Source organism: Pleuronectes platessa, chromosome 20, assembly GCF_947347685.1.
Source record: "Pleuronectes platessa chromosome 20, fPlePla1.1, whole genome shotgun sequence".
In the NCBI taxonomy this organism is placed as follows: Eukaryota; Metazoa; Chordata; class Actinopteri; order Pleuronectiformes; family Pleuronectidae; genus Pleuronectes; species Pleuronectes platessa.
Genome location: NC_070645.1, coordinates 19,503,228 through 19,529,216, shown reverse-complemented (window position 1 = coordinate 19,529,216; position 25,989 = coordinate 19,503,228). Strand labels below are relative to the sequence as shown.

The 25,989-nt window shown below is 46.9% G+C and overlaps 1 protein-coding gene across 1 annotated transcript in view; it reads left to right on the top strand.

Annotated features, from left to right (window-relative positions):
• The window catches only part of drosha (drosha ribonuclease III), a 101,859-nt gene that overhangs the window by 29,433 nt on the left and 46,437 nt on the right, over positions 1 to 25,989 (top strand). The window contains exons 18-25 of the mRNA XM_053412418.1: positions 1,605 to 1,743; positions 1,848 to 1,908; positions 2,267 to 2,326; positions 5,025 to 5,124; positions 6,880 to 6,982; positions 13,526 to 13,596; positions 21,200 to 21,244; positions 24,552 to 24,709. Of these exons, the coding sequence (XP_053268393.1) occupies positions 1,605 to 1,743; positions 1,848 to 1,908; positions 2,267 to 2,326; positions 5,025 to 5,124; positions 6,880 to 6,982; positions 13,526 to 13,596; positions 21,200 to 21,244; positions 24,552 to 24,709 (737 nt within the window). The remainder of the gene's footprint in view (positions 1 to 1,604; positions 1,744 to 1,847; positions 1,909 to 2,266; positions 2,327 to 5,024; positions 5,125 to 6,879; positions 6,983 to 13,525; positions 13,597 to 21,199; positions 21,245 to 24,551; positions 24,710 to 25,989) is intronic.

The following is a 25,989-nucleotide window of genomic DNA, read 5'->3' as shown; positions in this document are numbered from 1 at the left end:
GCGCTATCTTCCTCCGTTTCCGTTCCTCATCGAGTTCTGAGTTCAGCCGCAGCCGTCTTTCCAGGCACAGCAGTTTTTTCGTCCTCTCTTCAAACAAAGCAGAGTGTTGACTAATGCGCTTCGGTTCCTTCAGGGTTATTTTACCTTTAAATCCCACTTTCACCAGGTTTGAAAGTTTGAGTCATTTAATTTTCATACAAACAACTTTCACCGTGACAAAGAGGCAGCGGGGACATTCGATGTCTTTCTGTTGTTCTGGTTCCACCTTATCGTTTTGTTTTATGAGCGAGTGCTGATCCAGAATCTGTTGGTTTATTAGCTCTGATCAGTATTACTGTTTAATTTGTGACCAGTAACTTAAGGCGCTGTCACATCAACCTTCAGACTTCCTTCTTTGGTTCCTCGGACCAAGGTCAAGGCCCACAGACCTTCAATATGAAACACAAACCAACCAGATCCACAATGGAGCAGGGACACGAGGCTCCGACCTGAACTCAGCAGCTGCCGTGTTTGTCTAAAAAGCTCTTTTGTGAGTTCCTGTCCACATCTGAATAACCGTGAAGGTGAGGTAATTCAGACCGAGAAATAAACTGCTTCTCCTTCTTGCTCTAGATAAGACGACACAATCTCTCCCTGCATGTTTTCATGTAATTTTCTGCTCAGATTTTTTTAAAAGGAAGCTGCAAAGCAGATTTTTTGCAGAGGTGGGGATAACAGACTGGAAACTGCCACAAAGACAAGAAGCCAAAATAAAGCACTTGTTTTTGTTTTGAGGAGAGAATTAGTCTCAAATTCAGTCCCTGGCTTCTGTCTCACCTCTGGGCCGCGGGCCTGTCATGGCGTGAAGAAGCGGTGAATGTTGGATTATCGGATTCAGAAAGTCACAGACGCGGTCGGACACAAGCCTCCGTTATCCCAGTGTCAGGAAGGTGTGTGTGGGGGGGGTTTAGTTGCCGAAGCTAATGGACCGTCCAACGAGCAGTTCACAGGCCACTTCAGATTTGTTGTCTTGAGTGTGTGTGTGTGTTTTACAGAAATTGGCCAACAGCCCAAATATGTATCCATTGTTTTCTCCGCCTGTGTTGCCGGATCCCACTCGCTCGCTCTTTTCCGTGGTGCTTCTCCGTTGCTCTCTCGCTCATCGCACGGTTCACTGGTTTCTTCAATTGCTCTGGATTCTTCAATTTCTCTAAAACAAAGGAGGAAGAGACAATGGCCCCAGAAAAGTCACAGGGCAACAGGAAGTCGCCCTGCATCTCGTGAATGCCTTCTGGGCCGCACTCACACACCCTGTGACTGTCGGACTGCAACAATTCATGACTGATGACATATTGTCCGATATGAAAATGATCTGAATTCTGAATACAAAGCGACTGCACCTGCTCCAGAGAGTAAACACCCTCATACATCCAGTGTAGGACTTCATAGAGAGATTATTTGAGGGAATAAGAAACACAGCAGAGGAAGTGCAGTATATTTAGACTCTATTTTCTCCGGTGTAGACACAGCTGAGGTTTGTTAGATCATGAAAATGGTCCCGTAGGTGAAAAGTGATAAATTACAGCTGTTTGCTCACCCGCTCTCTCTCTCTCTCTCTCCTCCAGCTGGCCATGACTCACCCCAGCCACCACCTCAACTTCGGCATGAATCCCGACCACGCCCGCAACTCGCTCTCCAACTGTGGCATCCGCCAGCCCAAGTACGGCGACAGGAAGGTCCACCACATGTACATGAGGAAGAAGGGTGGGTGCTGGTGTCTCATTGTCTCTCTTTGTCCAATGACCAGTCTGTCTTCTAAAGTGTCCCCCGACCCTTCCAACCTGCGGATGTCTTTTCTCTTCTCTCAGGAATCAACACATTGATTAACATCATGTCTCGTCTGGGGCAGGATGACCCCTCCCCGTCCAGGTAGGCCCCCCCCCCCCGCCGGCACATATCTGCTCACGCCATCACTGACCACGGGAGCAATCAAAGGGACGAAGCTTGTGATTAATATACCCGGCAGGCCTGCTGACAAGAAAATTAACTTTAACTGTGCAAGGGAGGGATATCTCAGGGGGAAATGAAATGAGCTAATTTTAAGGGCAGTGGCTACTTATTATTGAATGTGAGCTGCTGTTCTGCTCAGAACACTGATGAGGTGAGCAGCAGTGTGTCTGTGTGTGTTGGTGTGTGTGTGTTTGCATAAAGTCCGTCTTATTTGCAACTTCTTCAACTGCCTTCACATCTCCACCTCCCCCCCCCCTTCCCCCTTCCCCGCCCCCAGGATCAATCACAACGAGAGACTGGAGTTCCTGGGCGATGCTGTTGTCGAGTTCCTCACCAGGTGAGAAAGTGCTGGCGCATCTTTGATAGACGCAACCGCTAATTGAAGCCGACTACAACACTCAGCCTTTCTTACCCCCCCCCCCCCGTTCCTTCCTCACCCCTCTCTCACTCCGCTACTCCCCCTCTCATCGTCTACATCTATCTGTCACAACCACGCTCCTCTCTATCCTGGACTCATTCATAGACAGTGATTTACTGGTAATTGGAAAGGGGATGTAATTTTTTTCCCCCCCTCCCTTACACCCCCCCCTCTCTCTCTAACGGCCTGAAATTTTCCATGACAAGTTGCAATTAGCTGTCCAGAGCTGCTGTCTCGGATGCTGACTGTGTTATTGACTCCCAGGTGAGTGTGAGCGATGCTGCCCGGCACTTATCTAAACCCGGCTCTAATTATATATAGCCATTATTAATCGCATAGACTGAGAGCGAAAGAGCGAGCTGCCCACTAACCAACTGCACCTCCTCCTTTCAGTCTGAGTGGAGGTTATTAGTGGAATATATAAGGAAAAAGAAGCTGCTTCCTGTGTTTCCACACGGCTGAGCACACGCATGTACACACACCGGTTTGTGGAAAAAGAGGAAACAGATTCTTATCTGACTTTCATTTGCCCAACAGCATAACTCCTGCGACCGAAATGCAATTTGTAACCATCGATGCTAACACTTCCACAACAGTGAACATTCAGGAGCGGGATTAAACCTTAATAGGAAGTGACACAGTGGTACACAGGACGCTGCCTCTGCTCCTCATGCGGCGGGTGCAGTGGTACTAAGAAGGCGGTTAGCCTCCGTTTCTCCGGGCATGTTTTGCCAGGCTCCCTCCCTCGCCCCCCCCCTCTTCCTCGGCCTCCCTCCTTTGATTGTTAGCGTCCGACGAGACATGCTTGGCCTACGCTCTGGCCCTCTGAATTATTTATCAGCCTCTTGTCCAGTTAAATGGGAACAGCAGATTCAGCCAACTGCCTCGTGCAACGCCACTGCACACACTGCCCTCGCAGGCTATCTGTGCTGCTGCTGTCTGCTCCTAACACAGGGAGTTAGTGTTGAACATGTGTGGGGGGGGCGGTCAGCAAACTGCACTTGCAACATTTGTCGTGTATCGTCTGAGAACGATTTAATATTTCATCCAGGGGGGTTTGGGAAAGATCAGGTGAGTTTTAAAATGAGCAATGATTATTAAAGGCTTGAGAAGGAGAAGGAGAAATCCTCACTGCAGCAGCTACAGGAGCACATCACATCTGTTTTTGGGTCCGTGAGACATAAAGTTTAAGAATCGCTGCTGCCGAAGATGTAAGGGAAAGCAGACTGAATAATGGATGACAGATGAGACTCCGAGCCGCCGCCTGCCACAGCCTCTGTGTTCACTTAATGACCCTCAGATGTAGAGTGTGGTCAGTGAGGTCAACAGTTCACTGCATCTCAAAGAACTTTGAACGAGCACATTGAAAGGACACACGTCCTCCTCACGTTCAGGCTCATCACTTTTATTAGTGTTATTATTTGAAAGGGAAAACACATCACTTCCTTTCTACAGTCCGTTACTGCAGCTCCTTTTTTTTTCAGCCTCTGTCTGAAACACTTCTGTGAATGTGAAAGTTCTGCAAAAGTTGAAAAGTTTGTGGTAAAGTGAACTCCTCTACTCCACAGAAACTACTGAAGCTCCTAAAACTCCTCGTGGAAATCGTGAGGTCGTGACATGACATCACATTCGAAAATGCACTACGTCTAACCTCATTATAAATTAAAAATGAAGCACAATCATTAATTTCCTTTTAAAAAAATTCACATTTGTCACATTTGAGCGTTTACAATAATTAGAGTCCTGCATCGGTTCAGGGACCTGCGGGTGGTTATGAGGTCCTAACCCAGTTGAATGGACCCGTGCAGGACTCGGTGGAACACAGAGTGGGTCAGCTGACAAACACCAGTACACTGGTCTTCATTGGGAGAAGAGAAAGGAGCTAATAACTATATAAAACTGACTAGAGGAAATAAACACTGAAAACACGTCTTCTGTCTCATTTAAGTTTAAATAATAAAGTCCCAATCTGTACAAACAAGTTGTTTCTTGTACCTGGAGGACACTGTGCGGCCCAGTACGCCAGTTAGTGGGACTGACACGTTTACCAGCTAGAAAGAGGGACTCTGCTGGAATTATTTCCCATTACTCTCTCAAGTGTTTTTTTGTATTAATTCCAAGTGCTGTGTTTCCACAGTGAGATCACAATGCTCTGACAAATAGACCTCTCGTGAATTTGGAAAACAGAACGCCACCTGCTCGTGTCTCTCTGCATTGATTAGAAATGACTGAATTAAACGGCCTGTTTTAATTCAAATGGAATCAAATGACACGCAGCGGTTAGGGAGATGCTGGACCGTAATGAAAATGGAACCTGCTCTCCCGGAACCCAGCTGTGGAACCAGTGAAGCGACCACGCTGGGGTGGGGGGGGTTCCAGCACAGACCTGGAGAGGCTGGAAATCTCTGGGAAATGGATTAAGTGGTCTTGATAAATTGGGTAAATGTCGGATGAGGGCGAATGACAGACACGTCTCTTTACATTAAGGTCACATTACTGCTGCTTTTTGAAAAACAATCCTCAGAGAAGAAACTAAACGATTCTGTGAAGAAAAGAAAAAAACCATGAAATCTAAAATCCAGTGAGTCTAACCTGTTTTTCATTTCTCTTCCCTCAGTGTCCACCTGTACTACCTCTTCCCCAGTCTAGAGGAGGGCGGCCTGGCCACGTACAGAACAGCCATCGTGCAGAACCAGCACCTAGCCATGTTAGCCAAGGTAAACTCCTGCACCTCCTAACAAGTCCCCCCCCCCCCCGCAGGTCGAGCCGATGAAAGGTCGGGGATCTGACAGGAGAACGTGTCTGAGACGGCGTTATTGTTTTTGAGTCTCGCTGTTATGACTTCGCTTCTCTCTAAGGGGGCGCTGGGGAAAAGTGTAATTCTGTGTTGCTGCCATTCCCCCCCCCCCTCCCTCGCCCCTTCAGGTTTGTAATTGGAGATAAAAGGTTGTTGTTTCAGAGGCCCAGACCAGTGCAGCTGGGGTCCCAGTGGGCCCCTAGAGGTCTTCCTGAAACACTCTCCAGTTCCTGTTATCACCAGACCCCCTTGCTTCCCCCCCCCCACCCGCTTGCTGGCAGCCCGGCAGAGCCCAGCCGCACTCCACTGGCACGTTTGTAAAGAACACAACAATAATCGTCCCGTGATGTGAAGAAAGCAATTAAAAAACTTCAATCTTTCATGTTGCTCCCCGCTGAATACAAAGATGCAGCCGCCCGAATCTGCATTAGTGCTGTGTAGCAGTTTGGCTTGTTTCAATTTGCCGCTCGCGGTAAAGTGAGTGTGATACAGTGTTGGACGGTGCCAAGTTGTTTACCGGGCTCCTCGAAAGCCGTCTGCTCAAGAACACTCGCAATTATCTTTTCAAAAAAAAAAAGTATCTTCTGCGAGCGGCAGCACAATCCACCACTTCACTCGGAAAAGGCTTAAAAGTCCAAACGGGTTCCCTCTGAGTTGGAGTATTTATGAATTGTGATTTTTTTTTTTTAATTTGTGTGTGTGCAATCACGGGAGGTGGGATACCACCAACAGTTAGCAGCCGTAATTAAATAGCACCCTGACTGTTTCTTGGTGGCTAATCATCTGTGGTGCGCTGCCAGTGGAGTCCAGTTGGGCTGCTTCTGACTTGGCTCAGAGGAACAGTTGGAGAAAGTTTGACTGACCCACACATCTGAGACTTTCAGACTTATTTACATGAAGTGCCGACGCACTCACTATTTTTTATTGCAGTCAGATTGAGGACGTCTTTGTTCTCAAGTAGTTCAATCAGACAGAAGTTAGCAAATGGATCCACTGAGGGTTCAGAGTCAGAACATGTTCAGGAGACGGTTGAATTTGGTGCAGATCCAAATATGAATCTGTATCTTGTGACATTTAAACGTTTCATAAGGAGACTGTTTGGCCCGGGTGGAGTTATGAGCCCTCTGTTCTATTCATACATCTGAAAACATTCACAGGTAGATGACAGAGATAAACAGGACATTGGATGTTGTGAAAATATTACAAAAGATAATGGAGTTGGACGCTCGGTGGTTTTTTAGAACTGACTTACTTTTCATCGAGAATGAAGGTCGGCCACTCTACCATTTCACAATTTGTCCAGGGATTATCCAGCGCCTGTGTGTGTCTGTGTGTGTCTGTGTGGTTTTGTGCATGCATGTATGCACATGTGTGACCATTTTCCTTGTGTGGCGGCTTAGTGCATCATGCCACAGCTGGACAACACATGGGCACATCTGTCAGTGCCATGAAATAGAACCTTTTGCAGCAAGGTCGAACAATCTTTCTTATTTCCCTCGAGTTTTTTCTGCCCTTTTTACCCCCCCCCCCCCCCCCCCCCCCACCCCTCCCGTCTTCTTTTCCGTGGAGAGCCGCCGAAAATGTGCAATACCAAAAAATGCTATTACTTTTTAAAGAGGCTATTACCGAGGTGCCGGTGGTGGCACGCTGATATGAATGTGTTTGTCTTTCACAGAAACTGGAGTTGGATCGCTTCATGCTCTACGCTCACGGACCGGATCTGTGCCGGGAGTCGGACCTGCGACACGCCATGGCCAACTGCTTCGAGGCTCTGATCGGTGAGATTCCCCACGAGACACAGACAGAACCTCCCGGGTTGATGGTTTGTGCAGGAGACACCACAAAAAGAAAAGAGAGGAATACATCTTTGAGGGAACTTGATATGTAAATCTGTTCCTGAAAGGACTGATTTACATCCACTGAAAACAAACTGTCTCTTATTAGCACAACACAAAAGTGAGTCGGGGGCACGACACTCTAGTTTAAAGTGAAGTGCTGCTTTGCCGGACTTTGATTTATCTGAAATGCTTTTAGCATAAACGTGTTAAATGCACCTGCTACCTTCATGTGCTCGGAGTAAACGGAATAGTTTATAGTAAAATTCAGGTTTTTGTGTGTTAAAGTGTGTAAAGAGCTGCAGCAGATTTCCCATTAGGCCGTGGAAACATGACGCAGCTGTATCGACCTCAGGAGATGTGGTTTGACCTCTGGCTGGACGGGCGATCCCCAGAGTGCCGCTCTCCTCTGCCCACACCAAACACACACACAGGCTCGCTATTCATCTTGATAGCGGTTCAGTGATAGAGTTAGTGCAGTGATTAGGACCCTGTGCTGGAAACCGCACACTCACAGGAAAGTCTCACACACACACACACACAGACACACAATCTCTGGGTGGTGACGCTCTCCTCCTCTCCATCCAGCCCCATGGGCAGCGCTAAGCTAAGCCTCACTCCTGGAGAGCTGCAGCATCGGCAGCTTTCCTCGTCTTATCACCATCTTGATTGAACCAGTTCAGCCATCTCCCCGCTCCCCCGATGATAGATACAGAAAGTGGGTGGCTTTAAAGAGATCTTCCTCGCCTCCCTCTCCCCGCCGAAAAAACAGCGGCGTGCGACGAGCAGCGGGGGAAAAGTGCTGACTGGCACCGCGGCCCCCTGTCGGCCCCGGGGCCCCCGCACTTGTTACGGGTTCATTATCGACAGAGACAAAGTCATAATCTATTCTGTCCCCGCCTCACTGGTGGGGGGGGGCCACGACACAAGAGTCCTCGCTTCATTCCTTCCTTCCTCCTCACCGTCTCATTTTTCCGTCTTAGACCTCAACTTATTAAATGTGATGAATAAACAAGCTGGTTATAAAAGGGAACCTGTGAAAGAGAGCCACTGTCAGAGAGCACCCTGTGGTGATGAGTTTCAGATTTGCTAACTCAAAAACATCAGCAGCACACACCCCACTCCACAGAGACACACATGCTGAGGGGCAGAGCGCACACACACACACAACTCACCAGAGACACACATGCACGCACAGTCGACACATTCAAAGTCACTTGCATCGAGAACTCCGTGTGATGTCGCGTCTCTTCTCTCACAAACACTTTTTGTCATCTTCATTTCAGTTTTTCGGCTCAAACGCCTCCGTTAAGACCTCGCTGTCGAACGTCTGTCTCCACCCTCCTCTCCCCCCCACCCCCCCCCCCACCCCCCCTGTGATCTAGAGTTTGGGTGTCATTAGGTGAACGACGTGCCAGGCGGATGATGAGTCATCCTGTCACTCTGTCATCTCCTCCTCCTCCTCGCCCTCCAGCCCCTCTGACGATTCTCTCACTGAACTGAGCTTTTTTTTTTTTCCAGTTTGCACGACAAACGCCCGAGCGCTGGCACGTGGCTTCTGATTGGTGCAGGGGCCACACAGACGCTGTCATGTCATCCTCACACGTGCCTCCCTGTCTGACATCAGACGTCAAACCAACACTTTCACAAAAAGCAGCGGGCCTCACATCATCATGCTCTTGCAGATGTGTCGCTGGCTTGTTGTCTAAAGGTTCCATCTTCTTCTCTCCTTTCTAACGAGTCTCTCTCCGGCTCGGCACCTGCCTTGAATTCCAATCTCCCTCTTTTCTAAGACTCCTGTTTTGAAAGCCGCGATTGGAATATGACCCGCTCATAATATTTCCAAGGGCCCTGGCAGATTGCTTTAACGGCTTACCATGCATGTTTTCTGACCTTTGTTTTATTTGTTTCTCAGCCACAGTGACCGTTGAACCCGGGCTGTGTTGGAAATGGCAGATAATCTCCTGCTTTGCATGGGCAGAGCTTTCTGTGCACGGAGCCGAGGACGTGTCTATCTGCTCACCCCGAGGCAGGGCCACTCTGCTGCTGGAGACAGAGAGAAAGAGAGAGAGAGAGAGAGAGAGAGAGGAGGAACGGAGGGAGTGAAATAGAGGAATGGAAAGGCAAAGGCATCTGCAATGCAAATGGGTGCCCTGCAACCCTGAATAATTCAAAGTGTTGAATGGAAATCTTGCTTTTCTGATCCCCCGTCATTAACTTCTGCCGGAGTGGGCCATTCTCATTTAGGCTCTTTTGGCCTGTGCGCCTCCCATTCTGTACAGCCCCCCCCCCCCCCCCCGTCTCTCTCTCTCTCTCTCTCTCCTGCACCCTCTCCCTCTGTACTTTTGCTCTTGCACACTTTACCTCTTTCGTCTTTTGAAACCACTTCTTCTTCTGCTTATTCAGAGAAGCTCGGCGCGCCTATTGCCCCCCCCCCCCCCCACCCACCGTTTCCCTCTCCGGTCCTCTCCGCTGATAAGCCACGTCGCTTCCCTCCTACCGAAACTGTTTGAAAAGAATTGTGAGAGAATAAGAAAAGAGGCCCGGCTCTGTTTTTATGGCCCTAATTTCTCCGTACAGTTGATGGGTGGATTATACGCTGCCAGCAGCCATGGGGGATACAGATGGTGAACCTTTGTGAGGGCCCCTCTCTAAGCTCTCCCTATTAAAAGAACGGAGAGAAAGGATTATCTCTCACTTGCTGAATATCAGATTCATACACAATAGCGCCGCTGTATTCACTGAACAAGTGCTGCTCCCTTTGTTAATTGCTGCGATGGCAGCAGCCGTAGTGGAGTCGCTTTCTTTGCACGCCCTCTTCTCTTCTTTTTTTTTTTGTTTCTCCTCCTCAGCCTCTGCTCCGAGCCTCACATTTGGAAAGTAAGATGTTTGATGTGACAACGCACTCAGCCCGTCTTTGTTGCCGCTGCTGTGGTGAAAATTCTATTTTCATGTTTTGGTTTCGTTTATTTCATTTTTATTTATTTATTTATTTTGCCTTTTAATATGTTGCTTTCTGTGTCCGTCTGCTGCTTCAGCCCCCGTTGAGCCGAGAGGGAGCGGCTTAATATATTATTTGATGGATTAGAGCCTGAGCGTTTTTGAATAATTCATTCTAGGTTATTAATGTGACTGTCAGCCGCTGGTGTTTCATATGCCCCTGACTCTGGCTTTTTATTGGTCACTGAAAGCCCACAGACATTGGAATTCCATTCCTAAACATAACACTGTACAGCCGGCGTGGCCGTCTGAATTAGACTGCTGACAGATGTGGAGATTCATTAGTCGCTGGCCTTCTCTGGCCGTGACTGATATTCTCTTCATAGCACTGGATCAAAACTTAGGTTAAAGTTTGTTCTCTGTATTTTCTCAATGTGCTGTGAAGTTTTTTAATTCATCGGTTTAGAGGTTGAACTCGATCTGGTTCAAGTTCACTTTTTATCTCCTGTTCAAATTTAGGAAAACTAAACTAGATATCTAAACCCTCTCTCTTTCCAATAACTAATTCCCAATTTATTGAGTTATATGAAACTCTTAGGTTTACTTGACTTATCATAAGTTCCCTTTACACAGAAGTCGAAATTAGATTGAATCTTGAGAAAGACCATATGAAAGATTGAGAAATCTAGGTTAGGACAATCCTAAAAATGGAATCTGTAACTGTTAAAGGTGTAAATGTAAAACAAAAACATGTAGCTCACTTTGCAGTTAAAAAAAAAAAGTGAAAAATAACTCGGATGTAATGCTTTTATTCTATTTTAGATAATAGAAAATATTGTCTTGTTTGTTCTATTTCAAATTTTATATTGTGAGGAAATTATTCTGACATAAATGTTGTTCAGTTTAATTCATTGAGGTAATTTCTTGTTCTGAAAGCTAACACCTACAAATATAATTTAATATATATTTCAATTAATACTAGATTCAGATTCAATAAACTGCTGAACTCGTGTCCTGAGGCTGCAGAGTGATTTGGCCCAGGCATGATGCTACTACAAGATGAGCTGCAGAGAGACGATAGCACAGAACTCTGTGTGGAGCCGGCCGGGCGTCTCTTTGTGGTGATGTGTGTATTCAGGGCGTCGGCTGCAACTTTGCAAGCTGATGGGCTGAAGCACAGATCTGTGTTTAATGATCGCGGCGAGTTGTGCGATTGATCGAATGGCTGTGGGGCACAGTTTCTGCACGGACAGCCTCCTTGTCAAGAGTGTTCTCGCTAGAATTAAGTGCATATCTTGGTTTCTTCATCCATGGGCCCTTTGATTGACACCAAAGGTGTTGCTTTGAGATTTTTAATACCGTTTTAAATCCCTGGAGGCTCTCCTGGTCCCCCCCCCCCCCCCCCTCCCTGCACGCTCCCCACCTTCTCCTTCCTCCTGGAAAAAGTTTTAAAAATCTAATAAGAAGCTAAAAGTGTGTTTCAACAACTTCGAAGTCTCCGTTCGTGGAACTTTATGAATTTGCTGTGTCATCAAAACACAAAGAAAGCTGCCTCCCGGCCCCACCCACTCCCCGTCAGCCTCAGTGTTCACACACATTGATGCTTTATGTTGAAAGACATTCAGAACGCGGTCCTGTGAGGCAGCTCTCATCCTCCCACAGCTGCTCTCCAGAGGAAACATCTGCTACGCACTAGCGTTTGGACCTGAGGTCCACATTATGGTAAAACCACAAATCTCCTTGCCGGTGCTTAGTGGGAAAACATCCTGTGATGAAGCGCTCCCCCTCCAGAGCCGGGTGCGCTCGGCCTCAGTGAGACGCTCGCCCCATCACGCCACGATCACAGAGGTCTCGCTCACTGATACACATCTGTGGGGCGGCGTCTGAGGAGACTTTAGATTTATGGGTATTGATTTATGGGCTTTTTGTGTTTCGGATTTTGAGCGTCGCAGGAAATTACTTTTTTCGGTCTGAAAGCGTCAGTGGCTGGGACCTTCCAAAGTAAACAAGCCACTTCCATCCTTTTACCTCCCAACCAGATCTTTACATCAGTGATGAGCCTCTGAATGAACCAGAGCCAGAGTTGCTTCTGGGTGAGACGCAGTTTTCAAGCTTAATCACATTTTAGGAACGTTTGGGCAAAAGGCTGGTTGTAGTTTCCCACTCTGTTCAGAGGTAAAGGGCATGTAATGAAGAAAGAGGCTGGTGTGTTTGTCTTTGTGCTACATGGTTTGTTTGTATTCCTTTATGGGTTTTGGCTGTGTAGACTGCATCTTCATTGTGTGAGTGTGTGTGTGTGTGTGTGTGTGTAAATGGCCTGTTAGCCATCTGAAAACCGTTTCCCGGCCCAGATGATGAATCCCTCATATGTTTTTGATGTCATCCATGAAAGCAGTTTGTGCGTTTCGACTTGCAGCCGCACCGCGGCCCCATTTCCACCGGCTCATTTATGCACATAATAAAAACTGCCGCACGATTGTATACCCAATTTGCCAGGTGGTTATTGCTTTCTAAATTGAATGAGCCACCCTAAGTGTGATGGTTGGAACTTGTCTGCAGCTTAAAGGGACCATGATAGTTCCACTGATTTGAGTAGAAACAGTAGAAGAGCAGAACAACAAACACACACACACAGAGGGAGACTTGACTCGTGCAAATGAGCCGCCGATTGCTGCACAACGAGCTGGAGATGTTGCATATCAGTCACATCGATGGAGACATTTTGGAAACTTGTCTTGGTCTCTGCTCGCTGTGGCAGCAGCAGCAGCAGCTCTGAGCAATCTGGGACCACTTTTCTATTGAATTTCTTTCTTTGTCCCTTGTCTTTTGTGTATGTGTGTGTGTCTGTTGTGCACACCTTGCGCGTGCACAACTTGTTTTTTCTGTCAGAGTTCAAGTTGAATTCAAGACATTCTGTGTTGTGTGTCTGCGCAGATGAGTTATACCGGAGTGTGAAGGCGAGTCACAAAGAGGACACTGCGCTTTTGTTCACGCTGTGCATGAATGGGTTCCAGCACAAAGTACACACGTCTGCAAGTGACCCTGTGTGTGTTTGTCAGTATGGAATGCATGTGACACACACTCAAGTTTGATGTTTATGTGACCTTGGCTACTTCCATCTCAGTGAGGTGGCTCCATCCCCCCCCACCTCCTCCTCCTCCTCCTGATCGTCCTCGTCCTCCTGCACTGTGACAAGGGGGGGGGGGGAGGGGTGGGGGGGGGGATCTGCACAGGAACCCCGAGGACATTTCACCGTCAAAAAGCAATAAAAATGCACTCCTACTTTTAATAAAGCAATTATAACTCATTGCCGAGTTCAATTAATTTTAAGTTTTCCATTAGGAGGAAAAGTCTGGAATTGCCTCAGAATTGCTATAATTTTTTTACAGCAGCAATGCACTGGTGGAGAGTCGTGTTTTTTTTACTATTTCCTGAACAATTTGAATGAGTTATTTATTACAGTGTTCATACGTTCACTTTATTGTATTGATTTCTGTCTTATTTACTCATTGACTGTTATTAATTGTGTGTTTCCTCTGCCCCCAGGTGCTGTGTATTTGGAAGGAGGCCTGGACGAAGCTCGGCAGCTTTTTGGTCGACTACTTTTCAACAGTGAGGTAAGTGATAAATTAATTTATGCTGTTTGCCGCTTCAGTTTGATGTAGATAAGTAATATTAACACCAAAGACACTAAAGATGGACAAAATGACAGCTCCCAAAAATGATCTTGCTCACCATAAACCCTTCCTCCTCCATGTTAGCAGACGGACCAAATGGTTTCTGGGTAGTTTTGATCGAACTGATGGATAACCATGTGCTTGTTTCCCTCTAAGTTTGGCTGTTATTAGTTATTTAATTATATAAAACTGGTTTAAACTTAATTTCAGCTTGTGCTGTTTCACCAATCGTGTCTCTATGATTCGTGCAGACTGTGTTTAGCGGAAGGGCCACGTCTTCCACGATATTGAGGCCTTTCTATCCTTCCAACCTGAGATCTCACATAATCTCACTTTATCCTGCAACACATTCAAATACACAGTGATGACAAAAAAACAACATTTGGATAAAGCCCTAGCAGCAGAAACAGGTTGATTTGAGCTTGTATCTTGCTAAATGAACCTGAGGTGTGTGTGCGTTGCTTGAATAATTGATGAATGGATCAGTATTTGCATTTATCTTGTTATGAATCAAATAAATGATTGCAGCAGGTCTAGTGTGAAGCAGCAGGCTCGTTTATAATTGGCTATCGAGGGCGTTTGTCTAATATTCGGGCAGCGACCCCCCCACACAGGGATAAATATATCAAACAGGTCTGATCAGAATCGTCTTTGAGAGACCACATCAGAAACCTCTGGATGCCCACCTGAAAGAAATTGCTAAAAGAATTTAAAAATAAAGCATTAGTCACAAATTTAAAAAAAAATTGAGATTCCAGATCAATAATTCAACCTTCTTTTTGTTATTGGTACCTTTTTAATTTGGAATTTTCTCTTCCCTTCTCACTGTATGGAGGATTGAGTTCCCTGCACTGTGTGGCCAGAGACTGTGTCTCAATGCTTTAGTGCTGAGTTTTTGTTTCTGTGTGAAAAGCCCAAATGTCCTTGGCTCTGTTTTATTGTCGTCCTCTGGCCGTGACAGCGGTTATCAAATTATAGAGTTGCCGTGAAGTGGAGGTCGTTATTTGGGTGATGAGAGATTTCTTTTATCAGGACCGACTCTTAGGAGCTGTGTGAACAGATGTCGATTTTTTTATTGTTTGAATGATACAGTTTAAATTTCTTAGCATGAACAAAGCGGTGCTGCATCTATCAGAGCAGACGGAGCACAGAGTACATTGTGATAAATAAAAAAAATGGCGTCAACATATGGACAAGTGAATTTGTCTTCTGATGCAAACGAAATCAACAGCGTCGATATCCCACGGCTACGAGGGAAACCTGCTGCTCCACGTGGTCGTGATGGTCTTGATGGTTTTGATGGTCTCACTGGTGATTGGACACGGAGCGCAGGTGTAGTTTCATCACTCAGGGGATAGAGTTTCCTAATGGAGCAAACAAAAAAACAGAGACAGGTTGAATCAACTGTGAATTCTAAGGAAAACTTATACAAAGAATAAGATGCAAGACTCAAAAACCCTCATTCTTCAATAAAATCCTGGTATAATTTAGAATATTGATAGAAACTGTAAAGCTACATCTCCGGATGAATGATGAACGAGGACATTGAAGCTCGCAGATGCAGACTAGACGGGAGATAAAGCGCTCAACACTTAAGTAATCACTGAGATCTTAAAATCAATTCTGAATGGAGGCTTGTAGAACGGGGGATATGTGATCTATATACTTTGTTCTATTTAATAGTGCCTCTTCTTTTAGAGAGTGCGAGCTTTGCCAAAAAAATAATAAAAGAGCTTGAACCTTTACCAAAAAGCAAAGTCAGGATCATCAGATAGGATCTAAATGATAAATGTAGATGTCTTCCTTCTTTCTTAGTACTTTTCCTGTTTCATAACGTGGATGTATTTGAAATGGGAACACACAGAAAAGCCTTCACACGGAGTGGGAGTCTTAACTCTTCAAGGGTCCTTGGTGCTGGAAGAAAGAGAAGAAGCCTCTGCTGCTTCTTACCAAACCAGAGAAGGTCACTCTCCTCCAGCCTGACAGCCAATCATGTCAAGTGTCTGCGTTGAGAGTACTTTGTACAGTCCAAGGTGCTTTACAGAGATTCCTTTACAGTGAGTATCAGTATTTAAAAACAGTGAAGTTAAACCACAGGTCGGCTTGTGTAGGATATAGCCACGGCTGCAGGAGGAGCATCAGACGCAAAGGAGAAGTTATTCAAACCAACAATTGAGCTACTTTGGTTTGAAAGTTTTCAGAGACGCCGACCAGGGACTGAAATAGTTTCTCTTCTCACCCCCCCCCCCCCCCCCCCCCCCCCCCCCCCCCCGCCCATCGCCCCCATGCTGAATCCTCCTGATGGCTGTTCTGTCACACAAACTGAGAGGAGACAGATGGACACAAACCAGGAAGCCAAACACCAGCCAGGTGGTGCGATGGGGGGGGGGGGGGCCAGAGCAGAGCCGGTCAGACAGTGTGAGATACGTTTCCATGGTCTGCAGGACCTCATGCATCCTTTCCATATTTCTACCTTAACATGTCGGAATGGCTCCTCCACACAGCACATCACCAAACTAATGAGATGCTGTGCAAAACTGAAGGAGAATGCATTTGTCTCCGGTGTGATATTCCATTCACACACATGGCTGACCACTCCCGTACCCTCGTCTTCTGTCTGCGGCCTGGTTTCCTTTCTGTCCCCCCCCCCCCCGTCACTCCAGGAGACATTACCCTCACAGATGTCTTCACGCCCAGTCCTCTTATGACAAGTCAAACGTACAGGCTCCACAACTCCAGAAGGTAAAATCCAGAATTGACCACCTAAGGCAAAGCACGCATGTGATTTCCTCCTCAAGACCCATCCACACAAACAGTGCCCCCCCCCTCACACACTCCATGTTATTCCCTAATTGGTATGGCATTCACGACCGGAGCGTAACAGTTTTTTTTGTTTTTTCCATCCCCTTGTTTTTCTCTCAACACATCACCTTTGCTGGCACCAAGTTCCCAAACAACAGAGCCCTCTCCTGCCGATGATGGAATCGAGCTTCGTCGAGCACAGAAGCCCGGAGGAGCCGATAGATTCTAATTTGCTAATGACATTACTGTGGAGGGTATTAAAGCGTCAGCAGAGAGGCAGCAAGCGGCTCCTTCAGGGCGAGCTGCTCAATTGCTCCCAACCTGGACTCAACAGCAGTTCAATATTGCCGGGGAACAAAAAATAAGATGTTGATGCCGCCGCCGCCGCGTCGTCCTGAGGGAAGAGCCTCTTACGAGGAGCAATCACGATAATGATGATCTCACCGGTCGCCCATGGGCTAATCTGCCGGCTTTTATTAACACCAGCTCACGAGGCTTCACACCACCACAGCCAACAAAGGTTTCCTTGACAACTGAGATGGGTCACCATGGCACTGCGCTGGTCGGCATCGAACCTTTCACACGTTTTTAATTTCAATCCAAACAGTGAAATTGTCTCTAAATCAAACGTATGATAACCGTGACTTGTTTTATTTGGATCTCCCGGTGCACCAGTAGAGTCTGCTAGGCTGACTTGATTCCGGGAATATTCAAAGCTGGAAACTTTCCACAGGAATATACGGGAATTATTGGGAATAAACAGGAATAAACTGAACATTTTGTGGGTAATTTATACTAACTGTATTTAACTTGTCATATACAGACATAATTATCAATATTTTGTTTTGTCATAGGCTGATTTGAGCCCTGAGGAAACTTTGGGCACTTGAACATATGCTTCTCGATCTTAGTGTCATTCTTAACATAGGTCTTTGCACAGTATTTGCAAATGTACACAACCTTTCCTTCTACATTGGCCGGGGTGAAATGTCTCCACACATGAGATAGTGCACGTGGCATTGTTCTGTGGAATAAGATGAGAAAAAAGCTTGTAAAAAAAACACTAATGCAATGCATGGAAAGTTTCCTGAAAGTTTCCAGAAATTTACCGGTAATGTTCCGCCCCTTTGCAACCCTAGACATGATCACACAGGTTGAAGGCTGGATGGCAGCTCCCTGCATGTGAAGGCCACCTCTCCTCCCCCCCCCCCCCCCCCTAAGAACATCCACTGGACAATAATGGGTCTGATAATAAGGGAGTGTTTCTATTTTCTGTTGCATGAACCACGACTGCACTTTGCCACCTTTTCATCCCGTCAGCGACCCGGCGTCCCCGGTCCTCTGTTGAGATCTTTTGCAATATGTGCACTTTGTCCTGTGACAGCTGGGGCTAATATTTACAATGTTTGAATGAGAGCGCTCTCGGCTCTGTCCTTGGTTTAGTAATGGCCTGGAGAACGAGAGCATGTGCACGTTCAAGAGCCGGTTTTTCCATTCACACGCACACTCCTGCCCACACACACAGATGAAGAAGGGAACAGGGTGAGCTCTCTACCTCCACCATGGATCGCATGATGGATTCCACCAAAAATGTCCACATTAGTTTTCCCATATTTGGAAGATCACCTTCACCATTCACCGATGGACGCCTGCTCTACAGAGCTAGAGCTGCTTTTATGTTGCTATCGACCAGCGGCGCTTTCTCTTAATCGATTTCTCCGCTGCACTACTACGTTTGATGGATTGATTGGCAGCCTGTAGCTGGAGACCAATTTGTCAGGGAGCACTGGACCTTGTCAGAGGAGAGCACCAGAGAAGAGCACCATTATGTCCCAATCATGGACGGCCAACAATCCCAGGGGTGAGTGGGGCTGGAGAGGACATGTGTGTGTGTGTGTGTGTGTGTGTGTGTGTGTGTGTGTGTGTGTGTGTGTGTGTGGGTGGGTGGAGGGAATAAAGGTGTCGAGCTATTCACGGATGACTTGTGAGCCCTGAGTTTGTGCAAGACTAAGCCTGTGTGTGTGTGGGGGGGGGGGGGGCTCTGATTTGAAGGACACCTCTAAATGGAGATCATATAGGTGGTTTCACCGAGTCGCTTCTTTTCCATTCCAACTCTTATTATGATCAGGTTGTTGACACTCGAATAAACACGGCTGAAAGAAAAACATTCCTTCTGTTCGTACCCACGAGAGCTCGGTCCTCCAACTGGCTGTGATTCAACTGCTGCACATGTTGATTTGTGCCCCCAGTAATTATACCTTCCTCGTGCAGAGAGGGAGAGAGAGAGAGAGAGAGAGAGAGGGGAGAGCAAAAATCTGTTGTTATTCTTAAATCCCCACTCGATGCCGGCTTAATCATTGTCTGCCTCGTCTTTGGAATGGCTGTAATTGAAACATTAGCTGTTCGACTCTATATACAGCATGTGGGAGGATCACGTGCGCCCTGTGGATGGATTTTAATCATAAGCCGCAGCAAGTTGTGTGTACTTCACCCCCCCTCTCTTTGTTTTAGTCTGTGTTGTGTTTTCTTGTTGCCTGTCCTTTCTCACTCGCTCTCCGTATAACCCTGGATGTGCGTCGTATGATTTAGATGTATCACTTTCACGTGTTTTATGGAAATTTGTGCTCCCTGTCGAAAGCAAGTGATCCATTAGTCCGTGATATTGACTTTCACTTTAAACGATGCCGTCCTCGACAGCCCGAGGAGTTGTGTTGTGTTGTGTTGGCGAGCAGCCTCCGTGTGTTGACTTGATACCTGCTATGAACTTGGAGCTCTTCGACTCCGGTCCCAGGCTGAGACGAGCAAACCAAAAAGGAAGCTTTCGCTCAAATGTATCGACCACTTTCATGAATTTTTCATCGGCTGCTCAAGGCAATGGGTGGCCAGCCGGGTGGGTTGTGAAGCTGAGGCGCCCATTTGATGCCGTTGACCACAAACACACAACACATTTGAAAGGTTTCAGTCCTCGAAACCTTTTAAACACTTGAGTGATAGTGTAGTTTAGAGGCTCTCGCTATGTCTCTATCAGTGCTGCGTCTCGACTAACAGACACCAGGACCAGAACCACCTCTCTCTCTCTCTCTCTCTCTCTCTCTCTCTCTCTCCCTCCCTCTCTCTCTTTCTGTTGTGTTTTCTACCATTCGGTCTCGTAGGGTTACTCCAGAGCAGGGTTGAGGGAACTTTTTCATCTTGCACATCTCTCTCTCTCTCTCCACGGTCCAGGAGGAGGCCGAAGGATTCCGACACTGTCGATGTTTGTCTCCAGAGACGACACACATCGACAGAGTGCCCCCCCCCCCCCCCCCCCCCCTCACCTTCGACTCAAATCCACCTCCCCAGCCCCCTGCATCAGTCCCCAGTGGGGGGGTCGAGACACAGACCTTTGGGTCTGGGAATGAGATGCTGACTCATTTGCTCTTATTCCGCTGCCTCCCACTGGGGCTGCTGATGGCACCTCAGAGCACTCGGATTGCCCCCCCCCCCCCCCCCTACACACAGAGCCATCAATGGCACATCATCACAGGCTATTTTACTCTTATTTTGTCTAGCGCATGATAAAAGAAATAAAACTTTGGTGCTGAGGGTTAGATTGATTTTTGATGTTGAGAAACAGAAGTCTCTGCCGGTCAGGTTTGAGTTCAGAAGGTCCAGGGCTGCGTTGGTGGACGGACAGAAATAGGTTTGTTTTTGAAAACCCACACGAGCTTCCTGAGTTGTTCTCATCAGTCACTGCTCTTACTCTTCACCAGCGCTCAGTGTTTTCTGCAGCTTTACAATCAAGTCTAATTAGACAATCTGCTTTCTGGAATCGTATGAGTTTTAAAAAGCTGTTGTAAAGCTGCTCTGATCAATATTATGACATTGCCAATTACTGTGTATCGGTTACTGCCACAGAATTATGCACAGACTCCTCATTCCTCATCTCTGTGAAGCGTCTGAGTGTCTCTCAGCTCATTGCTTCAGACTGACGACGGCACAGAGATTCACTCTCACTGGTTTCATTAAGCAGCCGCAGCAGCAGGTGGCAAAAAAAAAAAAAACACAGATAAATCCTCTACTCACTCCAAACCCAGCACCAAATTGCAGACTGACAAAGTTAGCAACAAGCTGGAGGAGTATTTAACTGCTAAGGAGCCAGAGATTTCCTGGAGGACTTGTTAGAAAGCAGAACGCTGAGATATTGAACATAGAAAACATAACTCAGAATGAACGCTGACGTTAATCCATATCTGCTGCGTGTTCAGTTAGATAGGAAACTGTTTTCCTGATTATTCACCAACTAGCAGGTGATTATGTGTTGAGGTTGTGTTTACATGTTATTCTGCCGCCTCTAATAAAACCAAAAGAAGATGCATGAATGCAGATAATTATGATTAACCAGGTTGAGTAAAGAAACAACATGTTCCCCAGACTATTATCCTACACATCTATACATATATATCAGTTATATAAAGATTGAGGTGTTTTTGAGGAGCTGTCCATCTTTAAATACAATCTATGGTTTCTACCCATTAGAAATATATATCAGACGTGAACTACTATGTTTACTAGATGTCTACAAATGATCAAATATCAATATTACACATTATATTACCATTTGTATCAGTTAATTATCATGTTTTCTTACATGTTAATGATTTATAGAATGATATTTACCAACATAGACGATCCTAATACTCTGGAAAACGCTATAATCTCACTCCTCATCTCTCTCTCTCTCTTCCACCTTCTGTCTTCACAGGATCTACGGGAGGTCTGGCTCAACTACCCACCACACCCCCTGCAGGTCAGTCCAGATATGTTCTCTTATTGATGTTTACTTTGGCGAGGCTCCTTTTCGTCAAAACTCACCTCGCCCTCAAGACACATCTTGAACATCTCTGTTCGCCCATCTTTGAAGATGTTCCAGCCTGAATGTATGTTTGCGTGTTTGAATGTGTGTGTGTGTTTGTGTGTGTTTGTGTGTGTGTGTGTGTGTGTTGCAAACAGAGGTGAGCAAGCTGTTAGTTATTCTGCCTGAGGCTGAATGAGGGTTTTAAAGCTGTCACAAGGCCCCAGTAGTCTCTGTTGTTACGCTCCTACGTCTCGCTCTCCATTTTCGACGAGACCCTAATCCTCTTTTTCCTTTTCTCCGTCTCTCTTCCTCCGTTGCTCTTTTTTCTCTTCTTCTGCAACATCATGGTTCTGCACTCGCCCTCGCTCTCTCTCTCTCTGTTCTCTCCGTTCGTTGCTCTACATGATCTGCCCAGAAACATTGAAACATGTCAACAGTGTTTGTTTGAAATTAGGATTTGGAAGAAGAGATCAAAGATGCCCTAACAGGATTACAGGCCCGAGTCACATGGGGCCTCCAGGGACCGCCAGGCGTCCTCCTCTGTGATGCTTCTGTGAGGAGAAAGTGTTTCTTTGTGTGTTCGCAGAGACTCGTCTTCAGGCTGTTAAGTCTCCCGCGTGTGTCGCTGCGTTTCTCTATGTGTATTTTTGCATATCACTGCCTGGCCCAATGAAAGAAAAACATTGTGCTTCTGCTCGGGTAAATCTCTACGTGTGTGTATATATATTTGGCTTTTTCCACATCTTTGCCTCCGCACGCCTTTATTTTGTTATCCCCGAACGCTGGAGATCAACAGAGCATCTGGATGTTTTCACCGAGCTCGTCGCTGCTCAGAATAAACTCGTGTTCTCCTGCAGGCGGTTTTTCTCGGCGAGTCGGACGGCGAACGCTCAGGCGGCCGGCCCCCGTGGTCAGGCTGGTGCCCCGGGGTCAACCCTACAAACCGCTCTGTGGTGCTCCGGGGAAACCTCTGCAGTGCGCTTCATGAGTAGTGATTAGCCACTTCAGAGCGGCGGCCTCATTACCACTCGCCGCGCGTGGCTGAGGTTTCCTCCGGGTGGTCCTCCTCCGCCTGTGGGGTAATGCCTGTTAAATTGTGCCAACCTCTGAGTAGCTTGATAGCATCTTGACCTTTTGCCTTGAGATGATATAATTAGATTCACACAATGAAAAAAAAAACATCTTTCATTTATTATTTATTTATTTGTTACATAATTGATGAACACTCCTCCGAGTTTCAGGCGGGAGGCTGATGCCCACAACTGTTGCTGCGAGGTAACAAGGTGTCCGCTAGATGAGGACAACATCCAGAGGTGAAAGAGGAGCTGCCTTAATGAGCTCTGAGAGGATGGCAATGGCAGCTCGCCATGGCGTGGGTAATTATGCATGCAGCCATCTTTGGCATACACGCATACATTAGCTGTGCCACCGACGCGCCCCACAGAGCGCAGTGGTATGCTTACTGGTCGACAGGCACGTCTTCATGTCTTTCGTGTTCTCTGGATTCGCACCAGCGCGTCATCACCCCGCAGCGCTCCACAAGAATTTATCAGAACGTCATTAACGTCGAGTGTGGATTTCAAAATTTCTCCTTTGGTTTGTCAGGGAGCTACAAGGATGTCAGGCTTTCAGGGGCCTCAGAAGACCTCGGCTCTGATTCTGCTTTCTGTCCGGCCGGAGCTGAAGCTTTGAAGCCATTTCAAAAGTGTTTTTTATTTTTTATTTCTCATAACCGCTGTTGATTTTTTTCATGTTTTTTTTTTCCCTCCCCTCTCCTCACTTCGTTTGAAGCCTCGCTGCCGGCCATTCCCCCCCGAAGGACCGCTCGCGCCTGAGAGGGCTGCACTCGTCAGATGTCGTTAGTTTTGATGCATGACATTTTAAACGCCTTTTCGTTAATTAACAGAGGGAGAAACCGGGAGAAAGGGAATCTTTCTTTGGACGCACTGGAAGATGGAACCATGACATTACCGGCAGCACTCCAATTAAAAACCCTGAGTTTGAAAATAGATCTCTCTGCTTTGCTTACTGGCCTGACATGGGGGACTCGGAGGAAGCTGTTTACTTGTCATCTCTCAATGAACAACAAAGACGCTGGGAAAATGAAGAAAGTGCCCATCGCTTCTCAGAGAGCCTTGACAGCAGCTTTCTTTATTCTCGTGTGTGTGTGCGATACTTTATGGTGTTCAGCTAAATAGATCAAGCTAGGTCACCTGAATGTGCTGCCTGTAAATGTCCACGTGAAATTGTGTTTCTCCTCCTCTTTCTCTGGAGAAGATGTCTTGGTCAAGCTGCACCACGCAGAGACCAATTAGATGTTTCTAGCTGCCTAATTAATGCACCCATAAGGATATCTCTTGATTCAACAAACACTCAGGCCCATATTTCCTCAGCGTATAATTCCACTTTCTAATGAGCATGGGCACGAGCAAATACTGTCGTTAAAAAGAGCAGCGTGTTCTCGCTGAAGCAGCCTACCTCTGAACTCACCAGGCCCTGCAGCTGATGTTTAAAGCATAATCTGCAGCCGTTTTCACAACTCAAAGAGCCATTCTTTTAAGAGACTCATCAAAGTCAACGGGGTCTCAGATGTGGCAGCCTGCCGCGGGAAAACCTGCGGTGCCACGGAGACACCGGAGATATTAAGTGGCCGATTGAATCACCAGATTCCGGGAGAGGGAGAAAAGACGCGAGCTGTTCGACTTAAAACTTAATGACGAAGATGTTCCATCTGCTGCAGATCATCTGAGTTTGTTTTGAGGCGCAGGGAAAACACACACACACTCGAAACACAGGCCCCTCGAGCAGCTCATACTGTACAGATCTGTTTCAGTTGAGGAATATATCTGACGCGCCTGTGCAGAGTCTGGTGTGAGGATCCATGAAGAGGTTGTTACTGTTCTACACACATGCAAAGACCAAAGGAGTAAATAAATCAAACAAAGAAATAAGATGTTTATGCCAAATTACACAAAAACAAATCAATTCCATCATTTAAATCTCCACGGCAAAGAATTATCAGACCGTTTATTCCTCTTGTTTATTCTCTCCACGCTTTTTATAAACTATAATCGATTCCAAGTGTCCTCATCTGGGAAGCTGTTTCAAATCTAGACCCATTCATCACAGTCTATGGCCAAAAGGATATGGACTCCAGCGTATTGCACAATCCCATCCTACCCACTAACCCCAGTCGATAGTGGAACTTGGTCCCATTTTGCTGATGTTTGACGTCTTCATTGTTTTCCGTCTTGTCCAGGTCCAGGAGCCTCAGACGGACAGGCAGCTCATCGAGACGTCCCCCGTCCTCCAGAAGCTGACCAGCTTCGAGGACGCCATCGGAGTTCTGTTCACGCACGTGCGTCTGCTGGCCAGAGCTTTCACCCTGAGGACGGTGGGCTTCAACCACCTCACCCTGTAAGTACAGTCCCCGTCTGTCTGTTTGTTTGTTTGCTTGCTTGCTTGCTAATAGAGTTACAGCCAATAAAAATGCAAAGTGAGGCGCTGGCAGGCCAGATGTAATTTGCAGGGAGGCTGCAGGAGAAGCCAGACGTGGTCCGCGGCTCCCTGAAGAGGTGATAAGGAAACGGTGCATTATGGTTAATAATGTGATCTGAGATGCCGGGAGTTTCATCATGAGGCATTTTAGATTGTTGTTTCTGCCGCCGCCGCCTCCTCCCACATCATCACATCCCCCCCCCCCCCCCTCAGCCTACACATCCTCTTACAGTCACTTCCTGTATGAGGAGCCATGTCTTCAATGTCATGTTTAAATTACCTTGGTGGAACAAGAGGCCTCACAGCTGACAGGGAGAAGGGCCCGGGGGACTCTGAAGTCACCGTGTCTCTAGTGTGTCTGTAGCTGGGAGGCCATAACCCCACTGCCCCATGGGAAATGGGGTTTTGATTCACTGGGTTGTCCACGGCTGGATGTTTATACTTCTCTTTTTTGTTTTTCATTCATTTCAGCCGCTTCTCTTATTTGACAGTTTTTCTTTCTCTCACTGTCGAGCTTCAGTCCTTCCTGTGGAATCCTGGGTTCTCACTGGTTTAGTCCAGATTTAATGTGGACGGCAGCCGTGTCCCACTGAGGATGCACTTGAAGACTGATCGCTGTCACTAGTTAATATGACGTGCATTCTGCGGCTCCTCCTCCGCGGCTTACCTCGGGTGGAACGCAGATCTGTAGTCAGTGAAGAGTAATGCAGTTGCTCCTTTGCCATATTTCCACACGCTCGCTTCTGAGAGGCTTTGGTGTCTGTGCTCAGAGCAGCTGATGATGCAACAGCACGAGCGGGACAACCTGGTGACGTTAGCAGGAAAATCCTCCGTGTACCACCAGTCGAATTCAGCCTGGCAGACCGAGTCCCTTTTGAAGGATGCAGCCCCTGAGTCAGGGACACACTTTGTTATGTGCATACACTGCCCCACTACATTCTGCTGGGGGATGATTTTGATTTAGTTGTGTTGCTCTGTTCCCTGCAGCGTGTCACAGGGTTGCTGGGGTGATTTAGCACCGACACTGGAAATGTTTCTGTTGTGACTTTTGTTCGATCTCACTGTAAAGTTGCAAAAACTTCTGCAAAGACGACTTAGACTCAGAGAGCGAGCGGGTTCCTCCACGAGGGGAAGTTTTAAAAAGAGACGGCTGTTTTTATAAGAACATGTTTCCACTAATGAGACTGTTCACTCCAATT